The sequence below is a fragment of the Megascapheus bottae genome, chromosome 11 (assembly GCF_031878675.1).
Source record: "Megascapheus bottae isolate mThoBot1 chromosome 11, mThoBot2.hap1, whole genome shotgun sequence".
Classification (NCBI taxonomy): domain Eukaryota; kingdom Metazoa; phylum Chordata; class Mammalia; order Rodentia; family Geomyidae; genus Megascapheus; species Megascapheus bottae.
Window position 1 is genome coordinate 738,249 of NC_143519.1, and position 26,514 is coordinate 764,762.

The window sequence follows — 26,514 nt, forward strand, 5'->3', positions numbered from 1 at the left end:
CCTGTGGTCCTGTCCAGAGCGCAGGGCAGTGCACTGGCGTCCCAGGCCCACCAGCAGGGCCTCCAGGGAGGAGACACTGAGCAGTCGATTCCATGCTGTCACTGGTGGAGTGCCAGGCCCTGGGTTCAAAGCCCATTTCTGCAGCTGCCGTGGCTGAGTGAATTCTGGAAGGTGCCAGAAGGAAATGGGGCAGGTGGCAGGTCTGTCCCGGGCCAAGTGGGCCAGGCTGGGGTCTCCTGAGTTTGCCTTGCCAAACCCTGATCCCCAAGCCGGGAGTGGAGACTTGAAAACAAAACCCACCCGTTCCTCCAGCCTCTCAAAGGCCCCAATGGCAGCCTGGACTGCCTGCCCTCCTGGCCACAGGAGCTTCTGCCGCTGGCCGGTGTGGGACATGCCTGGCCTTGAGCCAGAGTTGTCCAGGGACAGAAGCAAGGCCCAGAGTTCAAGCCCCAGGCCTGGCAAAGATGACATAAAGTCTAAAGGAGGCAGATGGGTGATTCTGGCGAAGTGTCCCCAGAAGCCCCCAGGACACCCAGAGCTGGGATGGCTCCTCCCTTGTGGACGCCTGTGGTCTGTCCATCTGCCATGCTCCTGTAATGAGGCGGCTAAGGGAAAGTGTCCTGCTTTTTACTTACGCGACTTCTGTCTCTTCTAGAAAGTATTTTCGGAACCGGGGAGCTTGTCCATGACGACCATCTCCAGGCTCCGAGAGCGCTGCCGGGCAGCACTGCTGGTGCAGGGCTGAGGCACAGCCCACACTCCTCACCTCCGAAGGCGGAGCTGCTGTCCAGACCACCGTGACCAGTCTGCACACTTTAGAGGGGAACATTTTTAAGCGTGATTGGCCGGGCGCGGTGGCTCACGCCTGACATCCTAGCTACTCAGGAGGCTGAGATCTGAGGATCAAGGTTCAAAGCCAGCCCAGGCACAAAAGAACCTGAGACTCTTATCTCCAAGGGTAGGACGGTAGCCTCGAGCTGAAGAGCTCAGGGACAGCGCCCAGGCCAAGTTCAAGCCCCATGACCCCCCCCCCCCCCCCAAAAAAAAGCGATTTAAAGCTTATGTCATCTAACAGCTTTTGAATTATTAGCTGTGCTAAAAATTTCTTTGACTGTATTTAATCTGAGACATGAGGACTATATAAAATGTGTGGTGTGTATTTAGTAAAGTATGCCAACACCGTAAGCCAGGATTGCCAGTCCTCCTTTGAGGGAGACTAGTGCGTGAAGCCTGACTTCCCACACAGGTATGTGGGAAGGGTGGGGGCATGCAGCTGTGAACGGGGCACACCCCGCGAGGCAGGGCAGTATGAGCCCTCTGTGGGGCAGGCAACTCCGCAGGTCCAGGGCTTGCCTGGAGTGGGCTTGGCCTGGGCTGTTGGTTCTGGAGTTGTCCCCCCCACCCAGTGACTGCCTCCCAAGGGGCTGGCTTCCTGTCCTGCAGCCCCACCTGGGGTTCAGCCCTCCCCTGACCCCAGGGCTACAGGTCAGAGCCCTGACCCCAGGGCTCTGGACAGGTGGGAAGGAGCCATCAGCATCCAGCACCTTCAGGCCCGTTTTATGGATCCCTGGTTCTGGTTCTTGCAGAGACAACATTCGTGCAGTCCTAAGCTTAGACCCACCAGGAGACCTCAACACTCAGACTGTAGCATTGGGTGGGCTGCCCTCAGGGGCTGTATTCCCATGCACAGACGCCCGGGGGCACAGAGCCCTGGCAGTGACACAGGATGAACGACAAAACACAAGGTCCAGACGGAAAAAAGGAGACTTTTTATTAGCATTGTTACAGGCAATGCGTTAGGTGTGAGCTGATCCTCCGTGTACATCCCCTGTCACTGGCTACTTCAGCGGAGAACTATCGTGCTCAGTGCAGAGACAGGGTCGCCCTGAATGCCGATACAAGACTGAAAACCACTTTACGAAAAGTAAATCAAAACTGCCCCCGTTTATACTAAGAACATGCCAGCCCACGGCTGGCAGAACATGGGAAAACACTTGGGGCCACGGTGGGGCCAAGCCCCCACATCCAACAGTGCAACCTGGGCGTCCGGACATTCCCAGAGTGTGTCTGCTTTGTCTCCAGTTCTCCGGTGTGAAGGCTGAGTGACCGCCACCCCCTCAGTCCCCAGCCTTCAGACCAGAGATTCCCTTTGTAAGGCTTAAATCTGAGCAAAGAATGAAGAAACCAAACACCAATTCTTAAAACGTCGAATGAGAGTTGAGCCTGTGCCAATTCAGAAAAGCACTCTTGTCCTCCTTTAGAGTTCTACTTTGGTAATATTAACATTTAACCAGTTAGCAAAATATTCAACCCAGTTAGCAAAATTAACACCATCATTTCCATAGTTACTCCTCCGTGCATAGTAAATGTCGCAAGATGAACTTCACATTGGATAAAGCAGATTTGAAACAGTTTGCCAGAAAGGGTCGTCCCCTCCCCATCCGTCTCCGCGGGGACCAGGGCGCGCTTGGCCGGCCGCCAGCTAGATGGTCTGGTAGCCGGCGTGACTCCTCTTCCTGCCGATGAGGTAGGCGATGAGCACGATGAGCACGAGCCCTGCCAGGGCGCCGCCCACGGCAATGGGAATCAGCATGTTGTTGCCGTCTAGCAGACACTCTTCCACTGCAAGACAGACGGACGGCCCTGTGCCACCCCAGCCTCCACTCCCCCACAGCCCCCATCCATACACCCCCATACCCTCCCTTACCCTTACCCCCCAACACACCCATACACATCCCCCACTCCCCCTGCCCTCACAGGGCCCCCAGGCAGTGCGGGGGCCAGCACAGGCCCAGGCTGGGAACCTGGCCAGTGGACAGGGGGCCCCGGCCAGCTGGGGTGGACGTCCCACCAGCTCGCACAGACCAGGCTTCTTTGGATGCTCCACCTGGAAGCACCGCCTGCCAGTGTGTCCTGTGCCCCACCCCAGCCCTTCTGAGCCGGGGAGACGGGGTGTGTGTGTGTGGGGGAAGCCACCGCAGGATGGTGCTTGGGTGCTGTGACGCACCAGATCCGAATCTGTCCCCGTCCACTTTGAAGGCCTGCACCCACACGCTGAAGATGTTGAGGGAGAAGTCCTGGGTGACAAACAGCCGCTCCTCGACGTTGCACTTGTACGAGTTTCCCACGGTGGCCTGCAAGGCTCGCAGGGAGCTGTTGCCAGCGTGGAACGTGGGTGCTGCAAGGCCAGAGAAAGTGTGACCACCACGGGCCACGGACCGCAGGACCACAAAGGGGGGGGGGCGGGGAATCCCACCTTTGGCATCAGGAAGAGTCATGTTCAACTGGACTCCTTGCAGGAAAAACTGGCTAGCAGTGGCATTCTGAAAAAGCAGGGACAATCACTAGGCACTCAGGACACTTCCGCCAAACCACGCGCACCACCACCACACCACGGGCTCCACGAGCCCAGCACCAGGACAAAAGGCACGCCGTTCCAGACACAGCACGCCCAGAGGACAGGGAAACCTTTTCTGAATGTACAAGGAAGTTCTACAAGAGATCCATCCGTGGCTCACACCTGACATCTGAGGATCGTGGTTCAAAGCCAGCCCAGGCACAAAAGTCCCCAAGACTCTTAACTCCAATTAACCACCAGAAAACCAGAAAGCGGTGGTAGCCTTGAGCCAAAGAGCTCAGAGACAGCGCTCAGGCCCCAAATTCAAGCCCCATGACTGACCAAAAAATGAAACAAACCAAAAAGGTGATGCCCGGTTAGGCCAGCTCGCTGCCCAGGGAAGCCACGCACTTCTACAAGGCGGGGTGCAGTTTAGTGACAGAGAGGCCCTCACGTGCCACTGGTGTTTCCAGCTTTCCTGTTGCTGACTACACATGGCTTTTCCTGAGACAGCAGAGGGTGTCACGACGCAGGCACTGGGCAGTGGTACAGTGATTCACCGTGCTACCAGCCTGGGCCTGGCCTCACTCACCCTCTCATCTCTGCAGCCACCACCACAGGCCTCCCACAATGCCTGCTGAGGGGACCCAATCAGAGGAAGTCAGCTCAGTCCTCCAGGGCAGCGCCCGCCCCAGGCAGGGTGACGGACAGGCTGGACTGTGTGTCTGCGCACCCCATGGGCTATGCATGCGTGCACTGAAGAACCAGAATCTCAGTCCTGAAGGAGGGCACACGTGTCAAGCGAGCACAGATCCTCCTCACCATGCCAAACTGCAAGCCAAGGACGAGCCCCTGCTCGCTCAGCAAGTTCAGGGTCACCAGATGGGCATCGCAGCTCCCAGCAGTTCTCGTCTGGTTTGGGTTGATGTTGAACACTCTGGTCACAGTCTAAAAAGGAAAGCAAAGGAGCTGTGGCCTGCCAGGCCGTGGGCTGTGCCCCTCCTGGCTCTCCACGCAGGGGGCAGTCCTGAACGCTCTGCTCAGGGAGCCTCCCGGGTCACGGGGACCCCACGGCAGTGCCACTGCAAGGGGGACACAGTTTCTGAACGCCAGCTGGCTGAGGGCCACTGCTGCAGACCATGGCACTGGCTCTGTCAGCTCCCGGGTGGGCCCCAGTGCGGGGGCCGCCCCGCCCTCCGCCGCGCTCTGAGCTCCTACCGTGTTGTCCTTGCGCCCGTAGGTGAGGTTCAGCTGCAGCCCCATGCTGGCCAGCAGGCAGGTCCCATTGGCTCCGCTCACACTGTACCTGGACACCTGGGGACCTGCGGGCCCGGCGGTTGGCGCGGGACTTGGAGGAGCGGGAGGCGCCGTGGTGGGAGAGGGCACATCCTGCTGGCAGCGCGTCTCTGTGGGGAGGGGAGGTTGGGTTCCACTCGCTGCCCGCCGCCAGCTGCCCACACAGCTGGACACGAGCAGGTCCGCTCTTCCCTTCTCCATGCCCGCAGGCGCTCATGCCTCCTTAGGGCCCTGGATGGAGACCAGCGGACCTTCCACCTGCCTGCCAGTAGCTGCTAAGCACCATCTCCTTGGCTCAGACCACACGGGCAGCTGGGCTTTCTGCATGACCAGCCCTCCTGGGGCCACAGGAGGCCCTGCCCGACCCTGGCGGGCGGTCCTGCAGGAAGGCCCTGCCACCCACGGCATTCAAGTAGTCACTCGGCCGGTTCCCTGCCAGGCTCTCTGTGCACACAAAACACCTCTACAGTGAAAACTACACAGCTTTGAAGAGGCCACGCACCAGTGCCCCACGCCCGTAACCCTAGCCCCTAGTAGGCCGGGGAAAGATGGACTTGAAAGAAAAGAAAATGTATTGAGTGAATTAAGCCAGGCTTAGACGACAAAAGACGTTTTCTCTTATATGTGGAAATTAGACTTCAAATACAAACATATTTCTTTTCTTGTTTTGCCAGTCCTGGGCTTGAGCTCAGGGCCTGAGCACTGTCCTTGGACTTTCTCAAGGCTAGAGCTCTACCACTTGAGCCTCAGCACTATTCGGCTTTTTCTGTATGTATGTGGTACCGAGGAATCGAACCTGGGCCTCTGTGCATGCTAGGCAAGCACTCTACCACTAGGCCAAAGTCCCGGCCCCACAAACATATTTCTAAAACCACAAAAAGGGCCATACATACATGCACACCATCAAACTGAACGAAGAACAGTAGACCAAACAATGTAACCCATACAGTGGGTATAAGGAAGCTGAGGCAAGGGAGGCTGAACGGGGCAGATGAACCAGGCGGGCAGTGGGCAAATACAGCCAGCACAATGCCACGCGTGCAGGACACTGAACCACAGAACCCAAGACGGACGAGAGGAGGGGGGAAAGGACGAAGGAACGACTTGAAGAAGAGGCATTCTACACACAAAACGGCAAAATGAATGCTCTTTGTACAGCTATTTGAAGAAAACTGTAGGAAAAAGAATGGCAATTCTAAGTGTTCAGAGTGGAGGGAACCATGCTCGGAAGTCACCAAGCCAGGCTTTCTCCCCGACCTGGTTCCTGTGGATAATTAGGGGTTTGGAATTTGAGCTACACAAGTTGCACACTTCTGTTGAGTCATGGGCTGTGGCCCCAGGGAGCCTGCTGGCCCGAACCACCTGCTATTCCTCACACAGCTTCCTCTGCAGCCCTCTGGCTGCCAGGACTGCTTTCACCCTGCAGCCGTGTGGGCGGCAGGGCCGCTCCCCGGCTACAGCACCTCACACGGAAATCCACACACTTGGGAAAAGGCCCATTCACCCACGGCCCAACCCTGTAGAGGGAGCTGGAGGAGGGCCCTGGAGTGACTGAGCCTTAGGTCATGTGAACACACGGCCACTGCAGTCAAGGCTAGCTCGCGATGTCCCAACCTGAGAAGAGCTGCCAGCACTGGCCTTCCGCTGGCCTTCCACCTGTATCTAAGTCAGGACCCCCATCTCCACGTCTGTCCACTGTGTGCACAGACACAGTGCCTCCTCACTTCGCACTTCAAGTGCAGAATCCTAGCTCCTCAGAGGACTTGAAATCTGAGGGCTGAGGTTTGAAGCCAGTCCAGGCACTAATCTGACAGACTCATACCTAAAATTAAATGGCAAAACACTACAAGATGTGGATCAAGTGACAGAGCAACACAGCCTTGAGAAAAAAGCCAAGCAAGAGCACAAGGTCGAGTTCAAGCCCCATCAAGGTTATATTTGTGTGCACACAGGGAGGCCCTGACTGGAGACCCAGAGGCAGCTAGACCGGCCAAAGACCAGGGCAGAGGCTTCAAAGAACTCCCGTGGTCTCACGGGTAGCAGGTGGTTATAATGAAGAATCTCAAACAGATTCCAAGGAGCAGGGGCTGCAAGTACACGCAGGACAGTGTGGCCAGGCCTGCAATTTAAACATGCTCCACTTGCAACTATGCAAATAGGCTCTCAGAAGCAAAAGGTGGCATGTAGATACTACAGGAGACAGTTTGCTATGAACATAAAACTAATCTGAGAGTAAAGTCTGCCTTAAAGATATTACCATTAAAGAGTCCAGGAGTTTGGCCTAGTGGTAGAGTGCTTACCTAGCATACACCAAGACCTGGGTTCAATCCCTTGATACCACATACATAGAAAAAGCCATAAATGGTGCTGTGGCTCAAGTAGTAGAACTCAAGCCTTGAAAAAGTCCAAGGGCAGCATTCAGGCCCCGAGTTCAATCCCTGGGACTGGCAAACAAAAGAAAACAGCCGCCCCCACCCCCCAAAAAATAACAAAAAAACCCAAACCAAGATATTACCATTAAAAGCCATTGAGTCTAACTCCACTTCATTTCAACTCAGACAGCTACCTCACACAGCCTCAAGACCCAAGGCCTTCTTGGGGAGTAGGAACAGGCCAGCCCAGGACCCATGCCCAAGCTGATGGGGTCATGCAATGAGGCCTGTGGCACCTACTTCCAGATGCAGGGCAAAGGTAACGAGCCAGACCCTCCAGGTCTGCGCCATTTGTTGAGGACTCACATGCAGCCTGTTGGGCCAAGCTCAGTAGCCTGTAAGCCTGTAACTGTGAGCACTCGGCTCCCAGCAAGCCCAAGGGCTGCCACCCTCCAAACACGGGTCTCCCCACCAAGCAGACCCGGCTCCAGGCTGCAGGGAGGGGTGAAAGGCTGGGAAAGAGGTGGTTTCCACAGCACCAGGGGAGTCGAGCCTGCCGAGGAGACATCTGGAGGTCTGGGAAGACCTGACCGAAGCTGCCCACCTGCCGGCCCTCCCCACGAGTCCCAGTGTCTTCCAGTTCTGGGTTTTTTTTTGAGAAGGGGGAGAGTGAGGGATTTTTTTTCAGCTCTGGCTTTGTTCACACTCTTGAGACTGGATCAGAGTCAGAAAAACATTTCTAAAGTAACCAACAGTGACTATTCCAAACTGCAAGTTACAGAACTGCACAAACATAAATGGGAATGGCGATGATCCAGGGAAGCTTTACTCACAGAAGCTGCACTTTACCACCCTTGTCTACCTCAGGCGGCAGCGGCCGGAGCAGGGCGGCAGCTGGCATGCGCACGCCTCTCCCCACTCAGCCCAGGTCCCTCAGCACGCGCCCAAAGCTCTGAGCAGGCCTGGGAGGAGTGGGCCCCTTGCAAACACACAAGGATGCTCAGCCTCGCACCCCACATGCTTCCTCAATTCCTCCAAACAGGAACAACCCGCAATCGGACTCATGGGACTCGGGGTTGGGGGGAGATAAAAAACCAAACGGTAAAACGCATTTGCTATTCTATTTTCAGACAAGGACAAGGACCTAAGCACTTTGGCTGGTCAGAGGGTGTACGTAGGCCAGGGGTCACCACTTCCTTCCAACGTACTGCTGACTCTTCTGCATTTGCCCTGGCCTGGCTGAGCTGGACTGAGTGGAAGACACCTGGGTGGCAGATACATTAGCCCTGTCACAAGGTTCAACACAGGCAAGGATTAAACTGCTTCACCTTTCTTCTCTTCCGCCCTCTTGAATGAGGTTTGAGATGAGGTTCAGTGATACAGGAATGTGAGCATGGGTGAGGCCCTGGTCCCTACCTTGAAGACTGGGGGAAAAGTGTGCCATTTGTTGTGCGTGTAAAACATGTACCTGTTGCAGAATGGCTAACGTGGTCTAACGAACCTATGTCTTGTATATCACGTTATATCCCCTCATGTTCTGCCTGAGATTCATCACTCTTCTGCCCAGTGGTAGTTCTCTATTCTCCTTCTATTCCCCACTTCAGCTCTGCCTCCAATATCCGGGGGTAGTGCTTTTAGATTCCACGAGAGAGCATGTGCCCCGTCCTGTGGGAGAGCTTACCTCAGTCCAGCCTCTATCCTTCCAGTGAAGGTGTGACTGCCTGGCTGGGCTGGGGGAGGTAGCTCAGCGCAAGACTGCTTGCCTGGGCATGCACAAGGCCCTGATCTGCACCCCTAGAACAAGAGTCGAGGAGGACGGTCCAGCCCTGTATGCAGGGGTCATCTTCATAAAGGGAAAGGTCTAATGGACAGTTTTGCAAGCACACTTTCCACACACACAACGCCCAGAAGCCGGCTACAGGTTGGGCTCGCGCCTACCTCCCTGGCTGAAGCTGTTGTTGGACAGGTAGGCCTGGATGGTGGCATCCCAGAGCGTGACGACCACAGTGTGCATGTGGATCACCATGGCGCTGATACACCGGTACTTTTTGTCTATGTCTGCCCTGATGTCGGTGATGGACTCCTCAGACTTACTTTCTGTATCCAAGCACAGACAAACAGAACATGAACACAAAAGAAATAATCACCAACAGTTTGTGTACTTACAGAGTGATCTAGGACAACCTGAGATCTCAACTCTCTCTCCTCTTAGTGGTCAACTCCGGTTCTTACCCCTGGAGCTGGCGCTGGGGAAAATTTCTGTGTCTGACATGTTATAGGTGAAGCTCATGACCTGGACCCGGTAGCGCGTTGCATTTCTTGTGAAATTGAGCGTCAGGAAATATCCTCTTCCAAATGCAATTGTGAGACTGGGGTCAGAAGAATTTCCTCCACAAGAGCTGCTATTCAGCACTTTAGCAGAAAGCGGCAGGTTGATGGATGCATTCTAGAACAAACACAATTGCAACAGGATCCCTTGAGAATGCAGACTAGCAAAGGGACACAGAAATGCCAAAGAAAATCCAGCACCACTGGCTCATGGCAAGCATAAGGCCCCAAATTCATGCAAAGAAACAAGAAATAAAATGAAAAGAACATCAAAAAAGGAAGGATCAAAGAAAGCGGATTTTTTTTTTCTTTTGCCAGTCCTGGGGCTCAAAGTCAGGGCCTATGCACTGTGACACTTTTTGTTCAAGGCTAGTTGCTCTGCCACTACTGGATTTTGCTGTGTATTTGGTACTAAGGAATCAAACCCAGGTTTCATGCACATTAGGCGAGCACTCTACCACTAGGCTATACTCCCAGCTGAAAGATCTTCTGTGAGTGGGACATAATTGAGGGTAATTCAGTTTCATCTCAGATATTGCTAATGTATTTGCTAAAAAACAAACAAACAAACAAAAAAACCAGCACTGGTGGCTCCTGTAATCCTAGCTACTCAAGAAGCTGAGATTTGCAGTTTGTAGTTTGATGCCAGCCTGGGCAGGACAGTCTTTGAAACTCTTACCTGCAATTAATCTCAGAAAAAGCTGGAAGTGGCACTGTGATTCAAGTGGTAAGCCCTAGCCTTGAGCAAAAAGAGGTTAGAGACAGCACCTAAGTTCAAAGTTTAAGCCCAGGACCAGCAAAATTTTTTTAACTTGATTCATCTTCTACATATAGGTAGGACATAGTACATAATTAAGCATCAACTTTTCTATAGGCTGGAATCTTTCAAACTCAATTCCTTTGAAATACATAAGGAATAATTCTAGCCTGGTATGGTACCATACGCCTGAGCCTCAAGAGCTCAAGGCCTGCCTGGACTACCTGGTGACTTCTAGGCCAACCTGGGCTATATAAAAAGCATTTAAAAACACCAGAAACAAAAAATAACACCTCTTTAAACAAACAAAAAGATGTTTACTACGAAACTGTCTGGATTTACTATTATAATTAAGCAAAAAAAAAAAAAAAAGTAAACCACTAATGTCCACTATTTGATAAAGGTTGTTAAAGAACATGAGGAATGACACTGTCATCCAGAAAACAACACGGGGTCACAGAAGGTGAATGTGCTGGGAAACAGTAAAGCACACGACTGCATGCAAATGATTCCATTTGCCACATCATATGTAACAACTACTTGTTTTTAAACCCACTCCCCCAAACCAAATACAGAAAAATACTACAGGAGAAATTTTAAAAGACTTGAAAAAGTATTTGAGATATTTTTTTTTTTTTTTTTATGAAACAGAACCTTTAAAATTATGTCCCATTTTTGTTTTGGGACACTACTGGAGCTTGAAATCAGGGCCCTACAGTACTCTAAAACTTGAGCCACCCCTCTGCTGGCTCTTTGCAGGTTAAATGGAGGTAAGTCTTTTGGATGTGACTGCTAGGGCTGGCTGTGAACCTTGATCCTCAGATCTCAGTCTCTTATGTGGTACTGAGAAGAATCAAATCCAGGGCTTTGTACATGCTAGGCAAGCACTCTACCCATCTTATTCACCTCCTGAAGGCCCGAGAGGACAAGACTTAGCTACTGTGCCCAGTATTAATAGAGACAGGTCTGCAAAATTTTTGCCCAGGCTGGCCTCAAACACCGATTCTCCCAATTTCAGTATTCCCCAGTGGCTAGAATGAACACACTACATTCAGAGAAAAAGAATTTAAGAAAGCTAACCAACTACCTACAATCAGGAGTATACAGCAGGTTGTGATCATGATGAAAGAACCATGAAGGAAACTGGAAAATGCGACTACAGTCTCGGTAGTCCTGGAAGGAAATGTGCTCACATGAGCACCAACTCTGAAAAGTATCATATGCACAGCTGGTGTCTCTTACCTGAGAACCATGCTCAGTCTCATAGCTCAGATGGAAGTTAGCAGAGAAGTTGGCCATTATGCAAGCTGTTCTATTGCTGTCTCTCACCACGAACATTGCAGAGGCACCATGTGCAAGGCCCGCTGATTCCAGGAAAGAAAGAAAGAAAGCTGTACAGAAGTTCAACTGGGTTTTTCTGGGTTTTGTAACCCTAAACAGTAATGGATTTTATAAGAGGACTCCACTTTATGGTGGACACGCAGGCCGGCTCGCACGTGGGTTTTGTTTTCCTGAAGCTAGGTTTTCGAAGCTTTCACTTATATCAGTTTGCCAGCCTGGCCGGCTACCTGGTACCTTGACATGTCAGAAATGGTATTTTTATTTTCACATCTCAATTTCTGGGCCAATCTTAGGTGTAGGTGGATCCACAGGGCCCAGAGGCTCTCTCTAATTAGGATATGCCAGCGTCTTGGACCCACAACTCAGTCCTAATACCAAGCCCGTACAGAAATCTGATGGAGAGCAGTAATACCTTTCACTGTAGCCCTAAACTGGCAATTTTATGTTTGATCATCTTTTACTTCTGATGGACCAATTGTGTGTCAAGAAAACCATGGACTCAAAGGACCTCAAACTCAGTGGCTCCATTTAAGTCACACAAGGCCAAGAAGTTTTGGCTACTTCCTCAACCCCAAACATCCAAGATGCATGACAACTCTATACAGATCTTTCTTGGCTACCGTGGTCACTGTTGAATATCCCATCTGGTTTCTTTTCTGTCTTCTTTTTTGGTTGATCTCTGGACCTGGGTGCTGGCCCTGAGCTCTTCAGCTCAAGGCCATATGCTCTACAACTTGAGTCACAGCGTCAGCTCCAGCTTTTTTTTTGGTGGTTAACTGGAAATAAGAGTCTCACAGACTTTTGTGCCGAGCTGAGACTGGCTATGAATTGCGACCCTCATGTCTGTGAGGGATAGCAGCAGAGCTACAGAAGAGTCATGGCAGGGCTGGAAGAGGGCAGAAGCTGCAAACAAGTATGGAGGACTGTGAGCTGAAGCTAGAGGAAAGACTGATACTAGTCCCTGACCCCAGAGGTCAGCACAACAGGAGGCACATGGAGCACGCACATGGAGCTCCCTGCATGGGAGCTCATGCAGGCAAGCCCTTACTAATTGTCCTTTTATGAACGATTAAAACAAGAGATTTACCTCACCAGAAGACAACTCTGGGTGAGAGCCAAAAAAAGAAAAAGCACCAAGCACTAGAACACAGGATAAGAAAAATGTATTTCCACGAATGGTCAGACACCTTAAAAACAACAACAACTTCATTAATAGTGGCAATTGGTATCCTTCAAGTCAAAGCTGGGTGCAGGTGGCTCACGCCTGTAATCCTAGCTACTCAGGAGGCTGAGATTTGAGGATCATGGCTTAAAACCTGCCCAAGCTGGAAAGTACTCATGAGAGTCTTATCTCTAATGAACTACTCAAAAAAGCTAGAAGTAGTGCTGTGGCTCAAGTGGGAGAAGGCTAACCTTGAGCATGAAGAGGCTCCAGGAGAGCACCCACTCCCTGAGTTCAAGCCCCAGGACCAGCAGCAAAAGGGGAAAAAAAAATGGTTCAAGTCAGTTAAGATTTCTGCTGTGATGTGACAGTTGCCAAAGGCCCTCCCTGCTGTGGGCTGCTAGTTCTAACTGTCCTTCACTCAAAAGCAACGTACTCAGATCTTCAAGGTGACAGAGAAGAGCCACGTGTTAGTTCCTTCAAAAGATTCCTACTTCCAGTTCAAAGCCAGTCCTGCATGAAAATCCATGAGACTCATCTCCAAATGAGGCCCAAAGAGCAGGGCAGCCGCCTTGAGCTGAAGGGCTCAGGGCCAGTGCCCGGGTCCCGGGTCCACGACTGGGGGGACCCTGATCAAGAGGCGCCGCACTCATCATCGGACTCGACGACGCGAGGCCCCGGGCACCGCTGATGGAAAGGAGCCCTGCCCTGGCTCGTTCAATGGGCGCTTCCTCTAGCTCCGGGCAGGCGTTACGTGCCGGGGACGGGCTCGCCCGCTCGATGGGGGCGGCCGCAGCCGGAGGCTCAGTCCAGGCCTGGAGGTGACGCCCTCCGGCCTTCCCGGGCCCCGCCGCACGCAGGGCGCTCTGCTCTCTGGGGCAGCCCCGGATCTGCCGCGGGCGGCGGGCGGGCGCCGCGGTCCGGAGGTCCGCCCCAGGGCACCGGAGAGCGAGCGGCCGCGGCCCCGACGGCGCGCGAGCCCCGGCACCACGCGGCCCTCCCGACGCCGCGACGCTTCCCGCCCTCCCGGCGGCGGGGCTCCGCCCTCGAGCCGTCCAACACCGGCGCCCCGGCGGGCCCGGCGGAGGGCGCGGGGGCCTCCCGGGAGACCCGCGGGCGCGCAGGGCTCCCACCCCCGGAGCTGACGGCCGCCCGCGCCGCCGCGGGGCCCCGGGCGGGGGTTGGCGCGGCCCGGTCCTCCCGCCGGGCCCGCCGGGGCCTCGCCCTCCCCGCCGCCCGCCGCCGCCGCCCCCCGCCGCCCCTCACCCAGCAGCAGCAGGAGCAGCGGCCGCCGAGCGCGGTCGGGGGCCGCCATGACGCGAGGCGGCGGCGGTTGCGCGGGGCCGGGGTGGGCGCGGGGCGGCGGTGGCGGAAGGGCGGCGTCCACCGATCGCGGAGGCCGGCCCGCTGCGGCACCGGGCGCCGAGGAGAGCCTGCGGCCGGCAGCGCCTGTCACGTGAGCGGCGCCGCGCCCGTCACGTGACGCCCGGGTCTCGCGAGAGCGCGCGTCGTTTCCTCCCCCCCCCCCCCCCCCCCCGCGGCTCGGCTCTCCCGGCTGTGGCTCGGCCGCGGGAAGCCGGCGGGGCACGTGACCGCGCCCGGCACGTGAGCCGGGGCCACGTGACGCGACCGCTTCCGCCGGCGACCGCGCGGGACGCCGGGGCCCGCGGCTCCGGGAGGAGGAAGGGGAAGCGCCGGGCGGCCGCCCGCTCCCCCGCCGGCGCGCGCCGCCCCCCGCCCCGCCCCGCCCCGCCCCGCCCTCAGAGGCTTCCCCGGCTTCCTTTTTCCCTCCCAGTCCGGAGCGGCGGTGAGCTGCCCTTCCCTTGGAGGAGGAGGAGGGGGGGGGGGGAGGTCCCCGGGGACAAGGAGGTGAGATGGCAGCGCGGCCCTGCTCTTCCCCAGGAGGAGGGGGGGAGAGGAGAGAGGGGAGGGGGGAGGAGGAGGAGGAGGAGGAGGGGGGGTCCCCGGAGACAGGAGGTGAGATGGCAGCCCGGCCCTGCTCTTCCCCAGGAGGAGGAGGGGGGGAGGGGAGGAGGGAGGTCCCCGGGGACAAGGAGGTGAGATGGCAGCCCGGCCCTGCTCTTCCCCAGGAGGAGGGGGGGAGAGGAGAGAGGGGAGGGGGGAGGAGGAGGAGGAGGAGGAGGGGGGGTCCCCGGGGACAAGGAGGTGAGATGGCAGCCGGGCCGCTTCATCCGGGCCCAAGGAGTGACAGAAGGAATGGGTAGTTTTGCATACCAAAATGTTTTATTAATGTAATTTTAAGGCCAATTAAACTAGTTTTATTCAAAGTACGTTAAATTACATATTAACAATCTAGACACAATGAACTTAAAATGTAAGGAAGAGAAATAGAAATCTATCTGGTCTTTCGGAGGCCTAGGTGTCATAGAACGCAAATGGAAATTTACAAATATAGAAAAGATGATACTTAAAGAATAAGGATTTTAATATCAGAAACCAAAAGATGTCTTATTTTAAACAAGCATGTTTCAAAAGGGGAAAATTCCTTAATAATTTAGCATAAAATCAAATTATATAAACTTGGTATAATTCCAGAAAATATTGCTTTCAACACTTATACCATGATCAAAAGTCCTTTGGTAGCTTTTAATCAGAATGAAACATGCTATTTTGTAAAATATAAAGTACTTTTTTAAGTGTTATCACAAAAGTATTTTGTCAGTTGCCATACTAATATCACTAGTGAGCCTTCCTGCCCCTGCTCAACATTGTCTGTGTGCACAACAAGTGGCCAGGAGCCAGAAACATCCTCTAGCCTCCCCACAAATGACCTCTGCATCCCAATGTCAAGGCCTGGGTCTCCTGTGAGGCTCTCTCTACAGGGGGCAGAGAACAAGGACGGCTCCCTGGGCACAACTGTCAAACCAAACCAAACTTTATTATGGCAACCACACAAATACTGTAACCTAAAAAAAAAAAAAAAATCAAAGAGCAGTCACCCCAATGCAAAAACAAGGGACTGCTAGACTCAATCTTAGAGTGAAAACAGCAACACACAAATCCCAAGGCCTGCAACTGAACTGCACTGGCGGTGGTGATGGGCACTGGTCACACACATCAGACACAGCGTCCTCTTGGCAATCAAGGGCATCACTCTGAAACTTGGTTTCTAAGGAGCCAGGCATCAGAATTTAAAACTGTCTGGAGGGACATGGAGCCCAGAGGTCAGGGCTCGGGGAGGGGGAGGGGGCGGCAGATAGGATACTGACTGTCCAGCGACGACAAACTCAGGGCTCCAGTTTCCACTGCAGATGCTATGGCTGCCAGCACTGGTACTGTAGGGCAATATGCAGCATGTAGGGTCTTTCACTGTGCACACAATTCCACAACTGTACAAACCACACCTGCACTTTCTGCCCTAAGACCAAGACCTGTGAAGGAGGAACTCCTCGCTAACATTTTTCTGTCCAGCCTCAAAGTGACTTTGCACAGAGCAACAGAAACAATTTAAATGCCTAAAAGAGCTAGAGGAGGAAGTGGAGGGGACAGACATGTGTCATCTGGACAGCCTCGAGCCTTGCTTGGGAAGAGTGAACCAACAGCATCTCTCCTGGGTGTCCAAGTATCCACAGCTGATTCAGTCTTGGGGGGTCCTGGACACGGCACGTGGACACCATTGCTGTTTCCCACATTCTAGTGTTTAGATGCTTCATGGGAGAGGCAATCCGCTGGTACATCACGCCACATAGTGGTACTGATTTGGACTGTCTTTATCTCGCTCCATATAGTCTCTGTCTATAAGTGATTCGATTCTCTTTTTCAAGTCGCCAGGCTAGAAACGAAAAGCAAACAAAATTCTAATTATAACCTAACTAGAAATAGAAGGGAATAGAATTTATCATGAAGGAGCTGTGTAATTAGAGAAATACAAAGACACATTTGTACCTATTACTGATAATTACAAAATGAACAAAACCACCTACTTCAGAGCCAGGCTGGGAGATGTCAACTGTTCTTCGTTTGGCTATACACATGTAGCACCTAAGACCCCACTAGTGACAGGCTCTCTCACTTGTTTGGGAGGGAAATCATGTGTCTTGGTGGGACTTTTCCTTTCCAAGCTCTGCACACTCTCGTGAGACACCGTATATGCTATGTGGTGTCACCCCAGGTTCTGAGTGCACCTGTCCCGGGCACCCAACTCATCAGGAAGCAGATCTGAGTTAGCACGGACAAAGGTGGCCTCTCTACTTTCAAGTAGTAAGTCTCTCTAGTGACCCCAAACCCTACTACTTGTAAAAGCAGGCGCTGGGGTTCTGGCCAGCCACACACCACTCCCTGTTTACCTGCTAAGTCTCTGTCTGCAGAGGGAAAGAGAACAAGCTGCTGGCTTCACGTGGGAAAGAAGAGCAGCACACGAGCTACGCACTCATCACTGTGGATCAATCAGGCACTGTCTGCTGGAAGCGTGGACACTAATGCACAGCAGGCTTCGAGAAGCAGGACACTCCTCCCCCAGAGCAGGTGGGGGGGGGTTCAGAAGCAAAGGTCAAAGCTTTGAGAACTGGGTACCTTCTGGCCTAACGAGTAAGCATTTATGACACTTCCACAATGCTTCCCTAGCTCTTCGTGCCTTCTGTGTCCAACGGAACTGCAACGCTCAGTTCTGGAGTGCAGAATAGAGGGACAACCCTGATGCTGACGTCCACATGCCCCAGCAACCACCAACTAAGCTTAAACTGAACCTACTGGGGCTGCAGTCAAAATGCTATGCTCCTCCCAGATCCTGCAGAGCGACCTTCACCACGGTAACTATGGAAGAGTGTGTGCAGACTTCCTGTCATTCTAAGCTGGTGCAGTGTCCTGGGAGGGGGAGTGGGCCTCCCCTTCCTGCCAGGATGATAGGCAGGCAGCATCTGGCTTCAAGCCTCGGCATCTTGCTTCCTAGCCTCTGTGCATGTGAGTGCACAACCCCAATCTGAGGTGGAAGCCCAGGACAGTGAGTCCAACATAGTCTGTGACTGTTACTGAGTGTGTTCTGTGACCACCAACCTTGCCATGGGTAGGCTTACCTTTACTGGGAATTTCAGCTGATTATATAGTTCAGAGACGAGAAGGTTATGCCCAAGAGTCTTTCTCATTTTCATTATTCTGACAATTGCAGCATCGATCTGGTATTGTCTGTCCTGAAACACTCTCTCTGTAGTGCTAACTTGTTCCTCAACCTGTAGGAAAAAAAGAAAAAAAGGAAGCGTAAAGCTACTTCCATCGTTGCTTACTATTGTTGGGTTTGAGGAGAAACTCTGGCTTTGTTTTGAGGATGCTGATGACTCTCCCAGGGCCTGGAAGCTGCCCCTGCACTTGCGTGCTCAAGGCTAGCACACTCTTACCACTTGAGCCACAGCTCCACTTCTGACTACTTGGAAGTTCACTGGAGCTAAGAATCTCGCCCATTTTCTTGCTCAGACTGGCTTCTAACCATGATCCTCAGGTCTCAGCCTCCTGAGTAGCCAGGATTGTTACAGGCACGAGCCACCAATGTCCTGCTGATTCCTGCTTTTTATTTCGTCTATGAAAGCTCGGATTCTCAGAATAGCGAAGCTTGGAAAGTAATTCAGACGTTGTCTTCCTTATAAAAGCTACAAAAGCAAGTGTGCTAAAAGATGAAATTTAGCATGACAGTAAACAAAGCACCAGGCACCTTCCCAGAAATGTGAGCTTTGCCAAGCTGAGCAGCAAAGAAAGCACTCCAAGATCTGACATGCTGACAGAAGCTGAAGAAGAATGAAAACTGTTCAGTGCTGGAAATAAGACACACTAGATAAACAGCATTAAGTGACAAATTGTCAGTCTTGAGCAAAAGCTTAGGGACAATGCACATACAAAATAACATTAATGCATACATAGTGATAATAACCAGTCGTAAAATACCAGGGAAAAAGGTCCCCTTTGTAGGGTACCAGCACTGCACCCAACTTTACTTCTTACCCTCCCTTCTGTTGGTTATATGCAGGTCTGAGCAGTCTGTGTGATCTACTGGGTTCAGTGCTCTTAGGCCACATGGGGCTGTTTCCCCTGCTGTCTGCAAGGTTGTCTTACCTTGAAGTTATTTCTTTATGGAAGGCCTTTGTGGCCCTCAGCGGCCCAGACTTTCTGTGCTTCCCACCCACGTTCACGCCCATTTTAAAAAGCCCCTGTCCCAAGCAGGGCTGTGAACCTGAGTTACACGCCTTGCTCTGGGCTGCCAGTCCTTCCGAGAAACCATTCTGTGAGAAGATCTGTGACTGTGGGCTGAGATGGTAACAATTTAACTTAACGGGGTGCTGGTGGCTCACACCTACACCCCTAGCTACTCAGCAGACCGAGATGTGAAGCCAGCCCAGGTAGAAAAGTCTTCGACTCTTATCTCTAACTAATGACCAAAAGACCAGAAGTGGAGCTCTGCATCCAGGGGCAAACTGTTAGCTTTAACAAAAAACCTAAGAAACAATGACGTGGCCCCAAGTTCAAGCTCCAGTACTAGTACCAAACAAACAAAAAATGTGCCAGGTGCTGGCAGCTCACACCTATAGTCCTGGCTACTCAGGAGGCTGAGATCTAGGAATCACAGAAGAGTTCACTGAAGTCCACTGCACTCTTGACTCTTATCCTCAATTAACCACAAAAAAGTGTGCTATGGCTCAAGTGGCAGAGTGTTAGCCTAAATCACAACAGCTCAGAGACACTTCCTGAGTCCTGAATTCAAGCTCTAAGACTGGCACAAAAAAAAGGGGGGGGGGGGCTGGGAGTTTGGCCTAGTGGTGGAGTGCTTGCCTAGCATGCATGAAGATCCAGGTTCGATTACTCAGTACTACAGACATAGAAAAAAAGCTGGAAGTGGTGCTGTGGCTCCAGTGGTAGAACACTAGCCTTGAAAAAGCCCAAGGGACAGTGTTTAGGCACTGAATTCAAGGCCCAGGACTGGCAAAATAAATAAAATAAGCAAATGTTATTGTTACATTATTGATGGTGTTGAGGAACACATCTAGAGCTACAAACCAAGCAAGGCAACTTCCCACTGCCATTAAGCCCCTTCCCCACCCTTTTAATATAAAAGGGCTAAAACGGAACCTGTTGCCCACACCTGTAATCCTAGATACGAAGGATGATGGTGCAGGATAACCAGGGTAGCAGTCCACTAAAGTCGTACTCCCAACAAACCAACAAAAATCTGGGCTAGAGGTGTGACTGAAATGGCAGAATGCCGGTGGAGCAAACAAGCTGAAGAAGAGCTTTGGTCCTGGGTTCAAACCCCAGTCCCAGTTAAAAAACAAACAAAGAACGATGAGAATGAACACTTTATATTGCATTTCTTTTCTGAGTGATCAGAATACATTTTCTGTTCACACACTGAATGCCTCAGGGTGAAGGATGACCATGTCTACAGGTGCTGGTTTTGGGGTGTGAGGACTGCTCTGGGAGGAGGGGCCTTTTGGAGCTCCAGGTCTGTTCGCTGCTGTTGCCTGTCAGCAGCTCACACACTGCAGTGGGTCCATTGCACGCAAGCCCAGCCAGAGGCCTCCCGAAGGCCAGGGCCCACAAGGGGCTGATGCAGGCCATGCGGGTTAAAAGACAGGCGCCGACATGGGAAACACCACCTAGCTCACCAACCTCATCCTCGTTCCTACTGAGTGTGGACTGAAAGACAGACAGGACAGTGGAACACGGATGAACACGCATATCCACGCCATTTAGATAACAGTCCAGAAATAACCATAAACCCTCTCCTTGGTGAATGCCCACCCCAGAAAGAAAAAGGAAAAGCTTATACATACGGTTTCCTTCATCTGAATTTGATTGATCTTTATTCTGAATAACTTGTGCTTGAATTCTCCATTAAAAATGAATTTGTCTCCGTCTTCTACCTCCTTTCCTTTAGGACTTTTAATCAGAACACGGGCTTTACCACAAGCCAGAGACTGCAGTGTTCTTCTCAATTCACTGTCCTCTGAATGGGAAGCAAACACAGGCAACTGTTAGGGACACGGAGCCAAAGTTAACCAGTAATGACAAGGAATCAATTCAAGTACAACTGGCAGAGACTGAGTTCACTCGCTTCTCTTCAGTCTTCGTTTTTCCTTCTGTTGTGGCCCTGGGCATGGAACCCAGGGACTCACATAAGGTAGTAGCCAAGTGCTCTGCCCTTTACTACACTTCCAGCCTGCATCTTCTCTGAATGCACCTGTAACGTTCATAGTAAGTAGGGCTTCCTACCTATCCCCGTGGCCATTTTTATGTCTTCAAAGCTGAACCCATCGCCTTCGTTGAACATGAGCAGCACCAGTGTCTGGAAGAGGGACACCTGGAACTCCTTCTTCCCCTGTAAGAAGAAGAGCTGTCACATGCTCAGCAGGTCAATAAGCTGTTGCTGTCCTCCAGCTTTCTGCTTATGATTGAGAATTTGCCAGTAGAGGCCAGGAGGGTGGCCAAGTGATAGAGAGCTTGCTTAGAATGCACTGAGACCGGGGCTTGATTCCTCCGTACCACATACATAGAAAAAAGCCGGAAGTGGTGCTGTGGCTCCAGTGGTAGAGCTCTAGCCTTGAGAAAGTCCAAGGACAGTGCTCAGGCCCTGAGCTCAAGGCTTTCTTTTTGCTAAAGAAAGAAGAAAGAAAGAGAGAGCGAGAGAAAGAGAGAGAGAGAAAGTTAATTTACCAATAACGCCAGGTGCTGGTGGTTACACCTGTAATCCTAGCTACTCAGGAAGCTGAGATCTGAGAACTGAGGTTCAAAGCCAGCCTGGGCAGCAAAGTCCATGAGGCTTATCTCCAATTAATCAACCAAATCTGGAGGCACAGCAGAGCATAGGCCTGGAGGTAAAGCCCCTTACAGCCAGCACATACTAAGAAAGAAGAAACTGCGTTTCTAAAATTAGGTTACAAAGGAATAGAATGATTTTTAGGCACTGCATTTAAACACTCTCTCTCAGCCAAGCATGGTAGTATATGCCTGTAATCTCAGCACTGAGGTGGCTATGGCAGAAGCATAAATCTGAGGCCAGCCAGGGCTACAGAGCAAGACTGAATCAAAAAAACAAGCTTGGTACAGACGACAGGGGATGAAGAGGGCAATTAAGATGCATCCTTGTGGGGTCCAGAGACCCTGATTTGTGCACACAGAGCTACAGGGGCTGCAGTGAGCAGATATTGTATACTAACTAAAGATACGGAACAAGATTGAGATGGAGGAAGTCAGTGTTCACATACATGAGATAAAAAAAACATGGTGTTATGTAGACAACCCTGTACAATGACACACAAAATGTGTACAGTTTATGTAATGTGTATACGTTACGACAATACCTATGCAAAAGACACACTTCATTATTTTGGTCAGCATGATTGTTATTTACAAAATCAAAGTTAAATGCAAACAAGAAGGGATCCCCCCCCACATTCTGTTTTCTGGAAGGCTTCTTTCATCTATCAGTAAGTACATCATATCTACTTTTTCTGCAAAAATGATTGCTCAGTAGTTATTCAGTCATCTGCCAAAAAAATCTGGCTAAATAGGACTCCCAGTGCTTAACTGGAGAGGCTTCAGGAAAGAACATGCTGAAACCCTAAAGAGCCTCTTTGGTGTTTATCACAACCTGTTCACGGACATCTTCAAACAAAAGGAAGATGAAACAGTTAACTTTAAAGCCAGGTGGGAGCTGGGAATGTGGCTTAGTGGTAGAGTACCTGCCTAGCGTGCATGAAACCCTTGTTTCAATTGTTCAGTACTATATAAACAGAAAAGGCTGGAAGTGGCATTGTGGCTCAAGCTGCAGGAGCTGGTCTGTTTTGTTTCCAGCCTCATCAACCCTATGGTCAAAAGTGGCACCATCTGGGTACTGGTGGCTCACACACGTAATCCTAGCTATGCTGGAGGCTGAGATCTGAGGATGGCCATTTGAAGCCAGCCTGGGCAGGAAAGTCTGTGGGCGTCTTATCTCCAATTAACCACCAAAAGTCAAAAGCAGAGCTATGGCTCAAGAGGTAGATGGCCAAGTTTGAGTGTAAGAGCTAAGGAGCAGTGGTGTCCTAGCTGAGTTCAAGCACCCAAAATGGGGTGGGGATGGTGGTGGAGTACGTGGAGAAGCACCCCACTGTAACCCCATTCAGTTTAAAATCATTTGGTTGGAGAACATACATGGAATCTATTTTCACAATTTTTTCCTTTGTGCTTTTAATCAGGGCTTTCCCATGTGGGGAAAAAAATGACAAGTATGGATTGAACACTGAATTTTGTTAAACGAAATAAGTAAATTAGCACTTTAACTGCTACTCATTTTATTGACCTGGAAAGCCCATGCTAAATAATAATGCAATCTTTCCCATCTTTGTTACCAAAGTTCACAGACGATTTACACATCCCATCAACTCACAAATAAAACAAAGCCAAGAACTGACCTCTTTAAACTCTGCTTTCAACACGGCATGCCCTAGTGTTGTCTGCCACTGAAGCTTGCGGCCGCTGTGCTTGCCCAGGTAGAAGGTCTTGAATACCTCCTGAAGTCTGACCATCTGCCAAGAGTAGGAGACACAGGAACTAGGCTGAGTATGCTCATGCAACAGCTACACGTCACTTTTCACAGCTGAATTAAAACATAGTCCTTAATCTTGATGCTTACTTTTCTGGTTTCTACTACCTGTGAAAATACCCACCCGTCCTCAGACTTTGGAACTTCCCATTACAGTTCCCAAGTTGGTGCTTCATGTCAGGCAGGTTGTATCTTACACACCCGACGCCTGCCAGCCACAGCCCATGGCACACTGTCAAGGGAGCCAGCAGAGCACAGGCCACCAGGGTCAGATGGTGCCTACCGCACCTGCCCTGGCTGCTGCTGGGCCCTGCCCTGCTGCCTCACCAGTGTCCTAGACAGGTGTGTACACCCCTCCTGAGAGGGATGGTACGCTTGACTCTGACATCTGACCAGACCGTACTTTAGGTTCCCCGATCCACTTGAGTGAGCCCGGAAAAACATTCTTGCGAGAGAAGAACCCTCAGGTGGCTGATGGTCACACAAGGCTTTCCTTGAACTACTTGCACACTTTCCATCTTGCACACTGTGTGTGTGTGTGGCTGTGCTGGTACTGGAACTTGAATGGTCCAGCGCCTGGACACTGTCCAGTGGCTTTCTTATTCAAGGCTGGTGCTCCCCCAGTTGAGCCATGCCTCTGCTCCTAAGCTCTTCGCTGATTAACTGAAGGTAAGAGTCTCCTGGATTAGTTTGCCAGGCTGACCTCAAACCTCAATCTCCAGGACTCAGCCTCCTCGGCAAGAATTACAGTCTTGAACGCTAATGCCTAGTTCTTGTACTTAAGTTCGGACTGGGCTAGGATGAGAAGCAGCCATACTGGTGATGCTATAGAGACCCACTGGAGGCAGAAGGTAGACTTCTGGCCAAGGTCAACTGAGTCAATGGGAGAAGAAAAGAACAGCTGCTGGGACAACGAGTTTTCCTGAGGAATTGTCCATCTGAAACAAAACACCTGCAGCTATCAGACTAGGTGGAGCCTGGCAGGGATTTGGGGGGTGGCAGTGGACAAGCCCATGTGTCAGGCTGTAGGCTAGTCTCATGCCTGAGGGTAAAGTGGAGCAGGGTAAAGATTAATGTAAAAGGGGGCACCGTGCAGAGCTGAAGGGCAAGTGGACAGGCTAGCCAGTTGCTGACTGAGAGGGCAGGCATGGAGTGAAAAGTGAAAAAAGCATTAAGAAAGAAAGAAAGAGGGGCCGGGAGTTTGGCCTAGTGGTTAAAGTGTTTGCCTAGCATGCATGAAGACCCGGGTTCAATAACTCAGTACCACATACATAGAAAAAAGCCGGAAGTGGTGCTGAGGCTCAAGTGGTAGAGCTCTAGCCTTGAGAAAGTCCAAGGACAGTGCTCAGGCCCTGAGCTTAAGCCTAGGACTGGCAAGAAAAAAAAAAAAAGAGAGAGAGAGAGAGAGAGAGAGAGAGAGAGAGAGAGAGAGAGAGAGAGAGAGAGAGCGCGCGCTTGTGCGCGCGCGCGCGCACGTGTGTGCAAGTGGGGGGGGGAGAGGGGCTGAGAGGGAGGGAGGAGAGGGAGAGGTGGGGAGAGGGAGGTAGAGAGGGAGGGAGAGAGAGAGAGGAAGGGAGGGAGGGACGGAGGGAAGGGAAAGGAAGGAAGGAAAGCAGTGTCAATATAGAAATAAGTCAAGAAATGAGCCTGTTTTGCAAGGGAAACTGTTTTCAGAGGATAGACAACCAAGGTCTCAGGAGAGGCCACAAGGAGTCCACACTCTGACTCCTGTAACCTGGACTGGCAGATCCTCAAGTCTTTTTCCTTTCTAAGTTTTGCTGACTGCTGGAGTGACGCACAGAGGGTGACAGTCACATTCATCAGGTAGTGGGCACACTACTTCCTGAATACTGTTCCCCAAAGGGAGCTCTCTCTGTCCACCTGGGGCTGGCCCTCCTCCCTGATGTGAGTGCGCTGTCACAGGCTCGAGTCTGGGGGCCCTAAACCCAGGATTCTTCCCACCCCACGGTGCTCCGTAGAAGGGATGGATGGCCCCCCGATACCCCGGGACACAGCAGGTGCTGACAGATGTTGAGGTAGGACGTGGAGACACTCACCTCAGGAGGGAGGTGCACGTCCATGGGTGTGTAGGTGGGCCAGTAGCCCATGGTGAGGATGTTCACGGTGAGATCGATAGGGCCTGGGGAGCTCTGGTTCTGCATATGCTAAGCACAGACAAAAAGCAGGGCACACAGTGGCTCAATGTGAGGACAACTGTTCGCATGTGTCGGCATCTCCTCAGCTCTAGAAAACATTCTGCTCCACCAACCCTGTGCCTCCATCTCAACAGAAGTGACTTTTCTGACGCTGGCTGTGCCAGTGCTTTTAGTTCAAAGATCCAACTCACCTGCTTGAAATGAACCATGATGTCCTTGGAAAGCTCCATGTCCTTGAACATGCCCTCCAGCTTGCTGGTGAACGCGGCCCCACATTCTGTATCAGGAGAGGTAGGAAGGATGCCTGGAGCAGGGGCAGGCCCCCCCTCTCCCGCCCCCGCCCAGAGCAGGGGCCACCCAGGCACTCACCATGCTTGAGTTTTGACAACATGGACTTCTCAGCATCGACTGAAGCACTCTTTCCAACAAGCAGCCTTTTTGCCAAATCCTTTTTATAAAATGCTTCAAAGACATCTTTACCTGTGTAACCACAGAGAATACAGCAAGGCTTTAGGCAGCTGATGTGAATGCTTTGCTAAGGTTTTATTTGGATCACCCACGAGCACCCCTTTTGAGGATGGGCCTGACACTGCTTCTGGGGCCAAACAGCACCCGTTTCTCACCATGGATGAACCTGAACAGGATCATGATCTTGTCCAGGGTCCTCTCCAGCTCTTCATCTGTCGCTTCCTTATTGCCTGCTCGTAGCTTTGAATCTACATGCTTAGCTGAAAGAGCAAGAATTAAGTTAGGGGTCGGGAGCATGGCCCACTGGTAGAGTGCTTGCCTAGCATGCATGAAGACCCAGATTCGATTCCCTGGTACCACATACGTAAAAAAGCCAGAAGTGGTGCTGAGGCTTAAGTGGTAGAGCCTTGAGTTCAAGCCCCCGGCTGGCACAAAGCAAAAAAACAAAAACAAAAAAAGTTAGAAAAGGGTTAGTGGGATGCAGCTCAGTGGTATAACACTTGCTTAGTGTACAAGCTAAGTCTCTAGATCCAGCACTGGGGGGAAAAAAAGCTTCTCTAATAAGTGAGCAATGGGGTTTTCCCATGACCGACGTTCTGCTGACGTCCTGGAGAACAAATACCTCCCAAACTTAAAGCTAGAGATGGAATCTGCAAAGCAATACGCTTTGGGAGGGGGACAGATGAATGAGGACAAGGACAGTAAGAATGCTCAATTGACATATGTGGTCAAGGAAGCAGGAAATGAGCCAAGTCTGGAGGTAGGAAAAACT

At 51.7% G+C, this 26,514-nt stretch overlaps 3 protein-coding genes and 1 long non-coding RNA gene across 6 annotated transcripts in view; 2 read left to right on the forward strand and 2 right to left on the reverse strand.

Moving 5' to 3' along the window:
* Positions 1-824, forward strand: part of Grtp1 (growth hormone regulated TBC protein 1) — a 34,378-nt gene extending 33,554 nt beyond the window's left edge. Inside the window, exon 8 of the mRNA XM_090341670.1 lies at positions 656-824. Within this exon, the coding sequence (XP_090197796.1) occupies positions 656-745 (90 nt within the window). The 3' untranslated portion in view covers positions 746-824. The remainder of the gene's footprint in view (positions 1-655) is intronic.
* A 922-nt stretch (positions 825-1,746) lies between these two features.
* Lamp1 (lysosome associated membrane protein 1) lies at positions 1,747-14,036 on the reverse strand. 2 transcript variants are annotated; one of them, XM_090341851.1, is made up of 9 exons: positions 13,860-14,036; positions 11,333-11,454; positions 9,238-9,451; positions 8,944-9,102; positions 4,556-4,743; positions 4,160-4,285; positions 3,257-3,323; positions 3,008-3,178; positions 1,747-2,622 (listed from the first exon to the last, which is right to left on the reverse strand). In XM_090341851.1, the coding sequence occupies exons 1-9, from the start codon at positions 13,906-13,908 to the stop codon at positions 2,483-2,485; spliced, it is 1,236 nt and encodes a 411-aa protein (XP_090197977.1). In that variant the 5' UTR covers positions 13,909-14,036; the 3' UTR covers positions 1,747-2,482. The 2 variants fall into 2 exon arrangements, with proteins under 2 accessions (XP_090197977.1, XP_090197978.1); XM_090341852.1 differs by lacking the exon at positions 13,860-14,036 and adding an exon at positions 13,030-13,124.
* A 779-nt stretch (positions 14,037-14,815) lies between these two features.
* The window catches only part of Cul4a (cullin 4A), a 36,365-nt gene continuing 24,666 nt past the window's right edge, over positions 14,816-26,514 (reverse strand). For both annotated transcript variants that reach the window (XM_090341854.1, XM_090341853.1), the window contains exons 12-20: positions 25,898-26,002; positions 25,644-25,754; positions 25,466-25,551; positions 25,176-25,283; positions 22,988-23,101; positions 20,808-20,913; positions 20,369-20,541; positions 17,627-17,779; positions 14,816-16,386 (exon numbers count right to left, since the gene is read on the reverse strand). In XM_090341854.1, the coding sequence (XP_090197980.1) occupies positions 16,291-16,386; positions 17,627-17,779; positions 20,369-20,541; positions 20,808-20,913; positions 22,988-23,101; positions 25,176-25,283; positions 25,466-25,551; positions 25,644-25,754; positions 25,898-26,002 (1,052 nt within the window). In that variant the 3' untranslated portion in view covers positions 14,816-16,290. The remainder of the gene's footprint in view (positions 16,387-17,626; positions 17,780-20,368; positions 20,542-20,807; positions 20,914-22,987; positions 23,102-25,175; positions 25,284-25,465; positions 25,552-25,643; positions 25,755-25,897; positions 26,003-26,514) is intronic.
* On the forward strand, positions 16,930-23,164 carry LOC150056661 (uncharacterized). Its single transcript, XR_016537080.1, has 3 exons — positions 16,930-17,078; positions 17,178-17,362; positions 22,930-23,164. It is a non-coding gene; the product is annotated as an uncharacterized LOC150056661 (long non-coding RNA).